The sequence below is a fragment of the Sardina pilchardus genome, chromosome 19 (genome assembly GCF_963854185.1).
Source record: "Sardina pilchardus chromosome 19, fSarPil1.1, whole genome shotgun sequence".
NCBI classification, from domain to species: Eukaryota; Metazoa; Chordata; class Actinopteri; order Clupeiformes; family Clupeidae; genus Sardina; species Sardina pilchardus.
Genome location: NC_085012.1, coordinates 30,014,099 through 30,027,091, shown reverse-complemented (window position 1 = coordinate 30,027,091; position 12,993 = coordinate 30,014,099). Strand labels below are relative to the sequence as shown.

The 12,993-nt window shown below is 38.6% G+C and overlaps 1 protein-coding gene across 2 annotated transcripts in view; it reads left to right on the top strand.

Moving 5' to 3' along the window:
- ly86 (lymphocyte antigen 86) overlaps positions 1–9,485 on the top strand; it is a 104,297-nt gene extending 94,812 nt beyond the window's left edge. The window contains exon 5 of one of the 2 annotated variants that reach the window (XM_062521661.1): positions 8,792–9,485. In XM_062521661.1, the coding sequence (XP_062377645.1) occupies positions 8,792–8,935 (144 nt within the window). In that variant the 3' untranslated portion in view covers positions 8,936–9,485. The remainder of the gene's footprint in view (positions 1–8,791) is intronic. The other variant, XM_062521660.1, reaches the window with a different exon arrangement.
- The last annotated feature ends 3,508 nt before the right edge of the window (positions 9,486–12,993 follow it).

The following is a 12,993-nucleotide window of genomic DNA, read 5'->3' as shown; positions in this document are numbered from 1 at the left end:
CAAAATACAAAACACATCGGGTAATTGCACTCCACTCAAATACACACCTGAATGCACTTACTTGCAAAACTGAACACCAATCAGCCATCTACAAAAAGCCCATTCGTTTAGCCATTGGAAATGGTGATGTGAACGGTATATTTCCCAGTGTTGTGTCATTGTTTCCTTGTGTGTAGAGTTTTGGCACAATGAGTGAAGTTTTTCTAAATGTATTCAAGCAAATATGTTTTATATAAAGTAGACTAGTGTATTCCTTCTGATTTGCAAGTGTATGCATATGAAACAAGTGTGTTTCATTTTGTCACCAGAGTTACATTTTGACAAAGGATTGTTGGGTTTTGATTGCAGAGTTTAGGTACTGATAGAAGAGTTTCAATTTGGCATACATGTGAAAGGTTTATTTCCTAGTGTTGTGTTATGTTCAGTAGTGTGTAGAGTTTTGGTATGGTGAGCGAAGTTTTGCCAAATGTGTTCAAGCAACAGGCAAAAACTGTAATATTGGTGACATACATCGTTTGAGACAAGAGATGTAGTCCACTGGGCGGATTCGCACAAAACTAACATAACTTTGTATTGATTAACAGTACTTTATTGACGTGAAAAAATATATTTTAAATTCACACACATCATATGTGAAATGCACAGTACAATTCGAACGGGACCAAAAAAGAATTATTATCTCTCCATTGACTCCCGTTCATAATTTTTCACGATTAGGTCCAATGGACCGGAAGTAGACTTAGGTCAGACTTAGACTGCGCGTCACTTAGGTTCCTAATCACTATATGCAGTCAAGTTATATTTTTACTGTTGCTCTGCATCCCATTGACTGGGGACACACATCCACTGTGAAGTTTATGCTCGCGACGTAGTTGAAGGAAGATGGATTTCATAGTAAAAGGAAGTGTAGGCTATGTTAGGTTAGGTAAGGTGTAATTTGGCTGCTGGTAAGCCTATGAATTAAATATGGTATCTTACAATTAATTTATTGCTTAACTGCTTGTCTGTTGATTTGGCCATTAATATATGAAGCAAATTGGGGTTTTTTTAGGAGGGGGCATTTTACCCCACCCATTTTGCCCCACTGCTGGGTTAAAACACCCCCTTTGTATACATTTTATTTTTGTTAAAAAATCTAATGAAATATAAAGTCTAGGCAGTTTTCATAGTTGGTTTATGATTAATGTCATTGCCACTTATAGCCATAATAATTCTGAACACATTTAGCTTTTGTTTCACAGTAATGCCACATTTTTCCTTAAGGGTGGCGTTTTCCCATCCCCTACATATATGGTCCTTTTGCAAATTTAGGGGCTCGATTTTGATCCCTGCAAGGTACATTGTCAAACTTTGTACCTTAAAGAGACCCTCAACTTTTTCATACACACAGAGAAATGGAAGTACAGTACCAGTGTGTACCTAAGTCGGTACAAATGCTTGTCGCTGGGGCAGTACCCTTTTGAAGAACAATAATGTACCCCTGAATGCAGGTACTGTTTGGTACCCCAGCCATCTGTATACCCATCAAGGTACACTTGTGTACCTGCAATGACCAAAATAGCACCCTTAAAAGGTACTAATCTGTACTTTAAGGGTACAACCCCAAATTTAAGGTGGTATAATTGAAATGTATTCACAACCAATAAGTAAATTAAAATGTTTATTTTGAGAGAAAAATCACTTTGTGATATTACACACAATACTCCACATGCATACAGGTACATTAAAGGTTAACATGTTGATATTAAAAGCACATTCATATCAAAATATCAAAGTATCTTACATTAATATCAATATGCATATTCATGTAAAACATGTAACTCTTTATATAAGTGTAAATATAAAACAGTTTGATCTCCAATATTTAGTTTCCACATTGTATTTATATGCAGATGGAAACAATTATTAACTTGCACCACAGGTGGTCAACACTAATAACCTAGACCTATATTATACCAATATTTGAGTTAGTAATCACGTCACACACAAAAAAACAACTGCCATGCTTTCAAGTTCATGTTAATACTCACGAAACGAATGAGATGAAAATACATATCTGCTTACCTTCATTATTACAAATGCATTAAAAATGTTACAAGAGAAAAGCTCCCAACACCATCACATCTTGTACTTGTGATGGAATGAGTCACAGTAACATTATTGCGTAGTATCTCAGAAAACAATGTGAAAGCCTAAGGAAATATTAGCAAGCCTGTAAACATACAAGATAATGTTACAATGTTCATAACATAACTAATAAATACGTAAATAAATAAATAAGTCTGGAAACCCATTCCAATCCTTCCAATTGGGTAGAATGAGGTGTGCCATTAAAAAGTCTCAAAAGAGTCTCAAAAGGCACCAAAGTTCAATATCAAAAACTGGCAGAAATCCAACATATTCTTCATATGCATATTCATGTAAAACATGTAAAACATGTAACATGCCTTTAAGATGGAATGCAAATGGAATGTAAATGTCAATGTCAATGTCAATGTATATGGTTTTTACATTCATCTTTTATTTATTTAATTTACATTTTTATTTATTTATTTCACATTTTATTTATTTATTATGTATTCATTTAGACTTTTATTTATTTATTTCATATTTCATTTATTTATTTAATCTTTTATTTATCTATTTCATATTTCATTTATTTATTTATATTGGCACAAAAAATCTTCCATACAAACACATCAATACCATCAGGACAGGTTGGACATATGAATGGCAAGTATGTTGCATAATGCATCATATGGTTGGCTATGTGGGCAATTTGTCTACTGTAATATTAATTCTGGATTTAATGGATAGGGCCTACAACATAATATTTGGACAGTGTCACAAATAATGTTGACATGCATATAAACATTGTAATAGAGCATTAACATTAACATGTTCTGGTGTTATTGCCTGCACATGACTTACAAGAGCTAAGGGGTGTTTGTAATGTTATTCAAATTCTACAAATATATCAACTAAAATATTCTATATCTCTTGCATTTCACAAGGTGGATAAATCTTGTCTATAGTATAAAGTAGCAGTTTCAAACTTGGGTGTTGCTGGGAAAACATCCCCACACTTCAGCGTACTTGATGTTGCTCAGTTGGTTTCATCTGAATTCAGTTGTTGTGTCTTGATAAATCTCAGCCACTAGAGGTCACTCTTCCATTTACAGTTTTTGCCCATTGCTTGAACACATTTTGCAAAATTTCGCTCACTGTGCCAAAACTCTACACACAAGTAAACATAACACAACACTAGGAAATATACCTTTCACATCTATGTCAAATTGAAACTCTAGTATCAGTACCTAAACTCTGCTATCGAAACCTAACAATCCCTTGTCAAAATGTAACTCTGGTGACAAAATGAAACACACTTGCATCATATGCATACACTTTCAGATGAGGAGGAACACACTAGTCTACTTTATATAAAACATATTTGCTTGAATACCTTTTGCAAAACACTCATTGTGCCAAAACTCTAAACACACGTAAACATGACACAACACTGGGAAATAAACCATTCACATCACCATTTCCAATGGCAAAACTGAGGGCTTTTTGTAGATGCTGATTGGTGTTCAGTTTTGCAAGTAAGTGCGTTCAGGTGTGTATTTGAGAGTTTGCAATTACCCAATGTGTTTTGTATTTTGGATATATGTGTTTAACAATGGTACTCTGAGATTTCATTTTTGAACGAAGTGTCTTATGTATGACACAGAGAGTAGTATGCAGGACCAAGTGTGTTGCATAAAGGAGTAAGTGTGTTGCAGAATTGCAACTAGTGCAAAGCAGAACTTTTGTTTAAGGTATAGGTACATGTGTTTGAGATATGGCAACAAAACTCAAGTTGTGTTACTTTAGTCTAAGAATGGGTCTATAGTAATACAGTAATACAGTTTTTGCCCGTTGCTTGAACACATTTTGCAAAACTTCGCTCACTGTGCCAAAACTCTAGTAAACATAACACAACACTGGGAAATATACCATTCACATCACCATTTACTTTTTGTAGCTGGCTGATTGGTGTTCAGTTTTGCAAGTAAGTGCCTTCAAGTGTATTTGAGTGGTTGCAATTGCCGATGTGTTTTATATTTTGGATACATGTGTTTTCTGAGTGTCTTATTTATGAAATTGAGAGTAGCATGCAGGACCAAGTGTGTTGCATAAAGGAGTTGTGTTGTAGAATTGCAACTAGTGCAAAGCAGCACTTTTGTTTAAGGTATGTGTACATGTGTTTGAGGTATGGTATAAAAGCTTCAGGTTGTGTTACTTAGTCTAAGCATGGGTCTAGAGTGTTCAAGCAATGGGCAAAAACTGTACCTGAAACCTGATGTGGTTGACGGTGTAAGGTAGCCTGATTTTCCCCATAAATATTTGTGCTTCATTACATCTTCAAGCAATACATCTTACATGTTTTACTTCATCTACGGATGTTACTGTACATCTGAGTGACATGGAACTGTCATCCTCTAAGTGCCTGTAAGTGAACTGTTCACGTTCATAGTTCACCATTTTTAATTTTGAACTAGTTCAAGTTCAGTTGAACTTCATTTGAATGAAAATCTGTTTCTGACGGTATAGTGGACATTCAGACATGAAGTAGCCACCACTGTTGTTCTCATCTAATTTAGAATGTCCGTAAATTGGGCTTTGTTTCGCTGGGCAGATAGCCTACCGATGCCTACTGTAATAAATGCGGCCGCGCATTTATTAATAATAATAAATGCGTCAGCTGTGCATGCCTGATAGAAGAGTGTAGTTTTTACACCGGGAGTAGCCTAAGGAGGAGGTTAAAGCCTTGCTGCATTAGGCTACCTGCGGTGATGAAACTGTTCAGTGACATACTGTAAGGCTCTTTGAATACACGTTATACATCCCTCGATCATCACTGACAAGTGCAGATTTTTTCCGCGTTTGCATTCACATAGCAGAGGTTCTAATGTATCATGCATTTAAGTGATCAGGGGTAATAACGTAGTGCAAAGCTGTAGTTTAGGAGTGGCGCCCGTGGGCAGTGAGTGTGACAATGACACGTTCGTCGTTCATTTCACATAATCTGAGCGAATTCACGTTCAAATTCAACGTTCAACGTTCAAGTTCAACGTTCACAGAAAAATTAACGTGTTCAATGAACGCGTTCTTTTGAACTCGTTCATGCACAACACTGGCCCACATGTTCTTTTCAAGAAGTTTCTACGTTACAGTTTTTGTCTATTGCAAATACACGTTTTGCAGAATTTGGCTCATTATTTCAAAACTCTACACACAGCTAGGGATAAAAACAACTCACATATATAATGAAACACTGCAATCAAAAAGTAACACGCCTTTCTAAAAACTATATTCTTGCAACAAAACTAAACACTCAAGCACCATTTCAATACCCCTTCATATCACCAGTAACACACTGATGCACTTTATAGAAAACACTGCCATCTTTGGGTTTCTGTTTTTTTTTTTTTTTTTTTGTAACAGTTTTTCTCAATTGTTTACACACAATTTCTGGTAGGCTACTTGAGACACAATTCCCATAATATGTAGCTCATGCACCAACCTCCTGAAACGATTCTGCTGAATTATAAGCACAATTTATGCTTTACACTCAAAATTGCAGTTCTATAACACACTGTTTTCAAAACACTACACACAATTCTGTGCACAATTTTCATGAAGAAAATCTCTTGATTTCACAAAGAACACACTGCCATTCAAATTCTAAAGCTAACTGCCCTACCATGCACACTGACTCATCACATGGGCAAACTCATGTCACACAGTCTTACAATTAGCAATCAGAGCTTTAGTATTACAGTAGTAGTACAGGCAGAGGCAGAGCCAGAGGAGTGAGAGTAAGAGGAGGAGGATGGGGAGGCCAAGGACTGTAATCTCTGATGAGATCCGAGCCACTAGAACATTGCAGTGCTGCGTATCAATACGGTACAGTACTGGACAGTACAATACAGCTCAATGAGCACAGTAGTACAGTATTGCCTGTGGGCTGTTCTGTAGGACTGTAAAAATAAAGTATGTTTCACGTATTTGGGGAAAGTAATCCTACTTTGTATTCCTACACAGTTTACAGTATTTTACTATTTGTTTGGCAGCCGAAAGATTACCAACACAAGGGCTTCTGTCTCCTGAACAGGAAACTGAAATCATGAGCATTGTCCTAGAAAAAACGGCATAACATTACGGCAAATACAAAGACAAATAATAGAAAACAATGAGATATTTCAAAATATTTATAGGGTAAGCATATCAACTTACTGTATCAGCTTATCTACTGTTTGTAGTACTGTTTGTAGTGTAACACTGAACAAAAAAAGGCCCAAGTCATTATAATGAATGGAGAAGAAGTGTTTTCAATCAATCGCAGTGTTTTACACTGAGCACATCAGTGTTCAACTGGTCCTTATAAATGTCTTGATATATGATGGTTTGTGTGTGTCTCTTGAGAACAAAAGAGCATTTTGAGGAGAAATTACATTGTTTTGAAGGTAAAGTGTCATTTTGCAGGAGAATTGTGGAGTTTTGCCCATTGTGTGTGTTGTTTTGGATTTGTGTGTAGAGTTCTGAGAATATGAGGCATGTTTTCAGAAAATGTGTGTTAACAATCGAGAAAAACTGTAATTTCATTTGGTCATATTCTCAGACCTCGTCTTCTGTAAAACTCAAAAGTAGAATTTCTGCAGTAATCAAATAAGAGTTGGGGGAGGGGGGGTTGATCCCCAATGTCTCCACATGCCTCTTCCATTGCCTGAAAGAATTTCTCAATTGCATTGAGAAAGGGGCTGTAAGGGGGCAGGTATACAATTTTGATATATGAAATTGATTGCAAAGTTCTCCAAATGGCTTACCGTAGCCCTATTTGTAGTGTTAAGGTTCAGACCGATTGGTGTTCTGTTTTCTGTGCAAGTGTTTTCAAGGCTGTATATAAGTGCCTACAATTGGCAGATGAGTTGTGCATTTTGAAAAAAGTGTTTTCCCAATGATAGAAGGAGAGTTTGTTTTTGAACAAAGTGTCTAATGTACGAAAACGTGCAGTGTTTCGCAATAAGTGTGTTGCAGAATTGCAAACAAAGTGCAAAGTTGATAATGTGTTTAAGTTTTGAAGCTTTGGTCTAAGCATGTGATTTTAGTGTGTAAGCATTAGGCAAAAACTGTAAACAGTTGAAGCTGAATTAGACGCAGACATTTTGGGTAGGAGAAGAAGTCAACTTTGGACAACAGAACAGTGCGTTTTCATGTAGCCTACTGTAATAAGAAGCAGCCACCAGATTTCAATAGGCATGGAACCATGCCCCCCTCCCCCCGCCAGACTGGACCCCCTGAAAGGAGGACAGGCCGGACACAGTTTTGGGAACTGTAGGGCCTAGGAGGACCACCTATTTTTGTATGTTGGTCTTAACACTTCCAATCAAATAATGACTTCGCAGGGTTCTACAGTCTGAATGCAATACGTAGAACTTCACTGAGGAAGAGAAAATGGGTGAGAAACTCATCAATCTTGTTTGCCAATACCCTGTCTTATATGATAAAAGCCACCAGGAATATGTTGATATGTTGTGCATCGCCATGTAAACTTAAACAAGCATATTGCCTTTCGTCAGGTTACAAGCAGTTTTAACTGAACAAATAGCTTTTGCTCTAGCCTGCTCTAGCCTGCTCTAGCCTGCTCGCCTCTGTGTAGATAAATGACAGTGTCTGAACGTTTTCTAAGATGGCATGACTTGAAATAGATGATAGCTATTCTACTTTCAATATGTATCGTCGAGGCCAAAATGATTAGCCCCCCTTGTGAAATCAGACATAATCCTTTGTTTATTCATGTCTTTAGACACTCTTCAGCTCCAGCTCGTCCAAACGTAATGCTTTCCTTGCATGGACTTGCTTTAAGCATGTGCCATAGATTCTCAATGGGGTTGCTTTGGGCCATTATCACGCTGAAAGACCCAGCGGTGACCGAAGTTAGAGCAGACGTCTTGATCATCTTCATGATCCCATGCACCCAAACAAGGTTCCCTGTGCTTGACACAGCTCCATAACATGATGCTCCCACCACCATAAATTTGGGCCTCGACTGTAGTTATAGAAAACATTATGGAACATAACATATTCTGCCAGAAATGCAGTAGCAGGGGGGGCAATAACTGTACTGTACTGTTGCTGGTGGCTTGTGCCACTCACCAACTGTCCTGTGACCTGTCCTGCGCTTCTCATCAACTGTCTTGTGCTACCTGCCTATTGTCCAGTGCACTGTCCCGCGCCACTGGCCTACTGTCTTGTGCACTGTCCTGTGTCAGTCATACTGTCTAGTGGCAGTTATTGACCACTGTCCCATGGGTTAGGTTTAGGATTAGGTTCAGGGTTATCAATTGGCAAGTATCACAGCACAGTAGATGAGTGGTGCGGAACAGTGGGCGAGTGGCACGGGACAGTGTACAGTACAGTAGTCGAGTGGCACAAGCCACCAACAATACAGTACCGTTTTTGCTCTAACTGCCTCTTCAGAAATATCAGTTTTGTCTTTCAGCATTTAGTTCCTACTAGGTGAAATATAATCTCATAAATAGCATTGTGCGCAAAGCGACTGGTATATAATCTGTGTTTTTCTTGATTCAAGCTATGCAATCCAATTTAGGATAGCTAAACCCTTGTGTAATAGAATGAAAACATGCTTCAATAGTTTAAACTTTAGGCTAGCTCTTATGTGTCTGTAGTTTTAATATTTTTTGTTTTTTTAAAAAAGTATTACATTTATATGGTTTTGTTTCAGATGGAGGATGACAAGACCTACACAGACCTTCTTGCAAGCCTGAAGAGGAAGAGGCAACTGACTGCTGAAGATCTTGCGCTCACGATGCTGAAGACCATGAGGGGATGGAAGAAATGTCTTAAAACCCAACATCTCCTCTCATAGCACTACTACAGACAATTGCACTCATTGATGCACTTATTACACTCATTAATGCACTTATTGTCTTTTTTAATCTGTTGTTAGAAATGCTCCTAAAAGCTTAAATGTTTTATCATGTTGTAAGTCGCTTTGGTTAAAAAGCTTCAGCAAAATGTAATGTAATGTAATGTGGCGTGGGTAGGGCAGTGCAGATTGCAACTGAAAACACTGAATATAGTGAATTTTTATTTAAAGTGTATTTTATGTTGTTTTTTACTCTTTTTTTAAACTTTTACTCAAGTTTTATCAACCGGAAGGGGTAGGAGCTTAGGCCAAAGAGTATAGAATTACTTCTATCTTTGCTTGGGCTTAGTAAACAAAGCAGTGGCATGGGACGTAGAGACCTCAGAAGAGTTTCACCGATTACTGGGATTGATCAGTTACATGTTTCTGTTGTATTGTTTCTGTAGCGTAATCGTTTTAAGACTTTGACTGTTCTGCATGTAGTAGATCCAGCTACTGTATAATTGACCGTATAATTTGCTTACATACCAAATAAATGGTTTATTGTTATAGACCCAGTTTAATCTAAACCATTGTTTCTAAATGTATTATTAGTTTTTATTCATACTTTTATGTTGTTAGTGAGAAAGAGAATGTGAATTTTGTTAACATTCTAAATCCTGTTCCCTGCATTTCTTATGATTAAATGTGTCATAAGTGTAAGGTCGTCATCCAACACCAAAAATTAAATGATCGGCACAGGCACAAAAGGGTTAACTAGCTAGGCTACAATAGCCAGCAAGAAACCACAATATACAGTATCTATACATTTTCCAGTTATTGAGCTGCTCCAGCTCCATGACAATCTCTTCTTGCAAGCTGTATGTATATTGTTTTATTATGCTTTCAGTCCCAGGAGTGAAGAAACAGTGGCGTAACCTGAGAGACACATACATGCTTAACAAAAAAGAGAATCAAGGAACAAGTGGGCAGGGAAGCAAAAGAAAGAAGAAGTGGAAATGTATGGATGCCATGTCATTCATTGAGCCGTCACTTCAGCATAGAAGGTATCTCACATGCATAAGCCTATGGGTGTTCTTTAACAACCAACCACTTGTTTGTAATGTTTACAGTTAACTTAAGCACAGATTGTTCATACTACTGGGCTATTACTCAAGTACAATTTCATTTTAAATCATAATTTTTTAACGGCACATGTATTTTCGACACAGGGTTTCAAGTAATATTCAGATTGAAGAGAGAGAGGAGTCAGACGTGGTGGTTGATGTTGATGCTGTGGAGATGGAGAGTGATAACCCTAACCCAACCCCTAAACGGAAGCGTACACAGGCCTCCACTAATAGCAGCTTCATCGAGCAATATTTGGAGAGGAAAGAAACTAGAGAGAAAGAGAGAGGGAAAGAACGAGAAGAGGAAAGAGATGAACATTTTTTGTTTTTGGCAAGCTTGGCTCCAACACTGAGGCAGTTACCTGCAGAGAAACAGTCTCTTGTTAGAATGAAATTTCAACAAGTTCTGCATGAGGCAGTTTGGTGCAATGACCAGTGTGCAACCACAGCTGTTCAACACTGTGCAATATGGGGAACATCATACATACACACCAACCAACACATGCATGATTTGTAATTTAATAAAGTAATTAATTGAGTGTAAAATATTGTCATGTGAATCATTTGATCTTATTTAAATAGTTACTGTTACTGTTAATTGTGACTTTGTTTAGAGCATGACAACATGACAGGGAGACCACATGCAGATTGAATACCATAAGCACATATATTACACAATAAATAGATTATGAAAAAGTAAAATATGCATGCAACGGTACAAGATTACAGCAAGCCACGGCGAACGTGAGGGTATTGGCTAAGGGTTTCCCCTGCAGGGGAGGAGAAATAGCGGCATAATGTGTCCCGATTTTGCATGGCCAGGACAGGTCCACGGTTCCCACGTAGAGGTGGGATGGCCTGCAAAGCGGGGGCCACAGCTACATCACCCTCCTCATTTTCTCGCCCATCTTCTGCTGCTGCCTGGCTTGCATCTTGCCGGAGGTAGTTGCAGAGGACACATGTAGCCTTGATCACCTGCAGTAACAAAGAATAAGGTTTAATCAGTCTCATGACTAACAAACATTTTTTTTACTGATACAACAGGTAGCCTAACTGATATACGGTGCAATATTTTACCTTGTCCACTGTATCTGGTGCAACCCGCAAACGCCGTTGGTATACATGCCATCTGTGTGTTAAAATGCCAAAGGCATTTTCCACCATCCGGCGGGCGCTTGAGAGGCGGTAGTTGAATATCCTCTGGTCTTCAGGTAAGCGTCTCCCTGGGTATGGCTTCATGATGTGTGTCCTCAGAGGGAGCGCATCATCTGCCACTATGGTATAGGGCAGATCTCCCATTTCTGGGGCACCAGGTAAGGCAGCAGGTGGAGGGACATGAAGCGTGCCTGCCTCAAGGCTTTTGCCTAGGTTTGAGTGCGCAAAAATACCTCCATCGCTGTTGCTGCCGAACGCTCCCACATCCACAGCAATAAAATTGTAGTTGCTGTCAACTAAGGCAAGCAAGACCACTGAAAATGTGCCCTTATAATTAAAAAATGAGGATCCAGATCCGGCAGGCTTCTGAATGATGACGTGCTTCCCATCCAATGCACCGATTGCAGTTTGGGAAGTTGCGTTTCTCCTGGAAGCCTCTCGCAGCCCTCCTCCACAAGGCCTCAGTGGGTGCAGGCATGTACTGGCCACTCAATTCCTCCCAGATTAGGTGGCAGACCTCTTTTACAATTTCTGCCACAGTAGATTTGCCCAGCCTGAAGCTTGAGCCAATGGTCTGGAATGAATCACCAGTACTGAGGAATCTATGTAAGATAATACATATAAACATGTTATAGTCTACATAGATACAATTATTGAATATATTGTCTGTTCCTGTTTCATATCCATATGAACATAGGCTACTATAGGCATATAAGTAGCCTACATACATATAGGCCTATATGTATCTGTATGTCTGCCTATCTCCAGGTTACTTTGTTCAAGCAATTTATGACAGCCAACCAACATGGTAGGCAGAGCAACATGACTGAAACACTTGGCTACAATGTAGCGTTTACGTCCGCTCATGAAAATCGGGCATTCATAAAAAGTCTGTGAACACTGCGGAAATGTACGTCTGTCTTAAAGCGACTTATATCTCCGTTTCTAGAAGACAAACAGGGATTTTGATGAACCAGCCACTGTTTGGCTTGGGATATCTCGGGAATGGAGACATGCACGTAGAAATAAACGGTTTTCACCCACTGAGAGCTCAGAGTCTCACCTTTCAAATGAGCCATAGTATGTGTCCATAACTATACAACATAGAATACGCTGTGGCTCTACAAAAATAGTCAAAAATGATCTAGCTTGCCGGTGTACCATGGTATCTGGTTATCAGATCAGATTGTGACATTTGCATAAAACTCGTGAATATTCAACAAGTCCCTCCCTACTTGTTAACAGCGCTCTGCTCTGTCTCCGCCCTGCAGTGCAGGAGATTCACATTTTCAGGACGCGAAGTGAGCGAGACAATTGGGAATAAAAATCTTGCCAAAAAACATGCGGACATCATCGATTCATGCAGGTGTGCTTAAGCATTATCCACACAAGATGTTCTAGAAAAAGGAATTGTTCAAGTAAAACAACAAGGGTTTCGAACATGAGTCTTGCGTGGGCAAAATGTTCTATCAATTGCCTCTTTACCACTACACTACAGCCCAACTACGAACTAAGCAAGTGTAGCATACTGTAGCCTATTAGTCAAATCATGACGTCCATGTTAAGTGTGATGGCTCATGACATGAGCAAACACAGGAAGCCTTAAATAATGTCACACAGTAACAAACAAACAGGCATTATAATTAAAAGTTTAAAATTCTTTAATTTTGGAAACTCTGTAATAGAGTGGGTAAAATTAATGTATAAGGATGCAGTCTGTAAAATCCTAAATAATGGTTACCTATCGAAACCAATACCGTTGGGAAGAGGTGTTAAACAAGGGTGCCCACTATC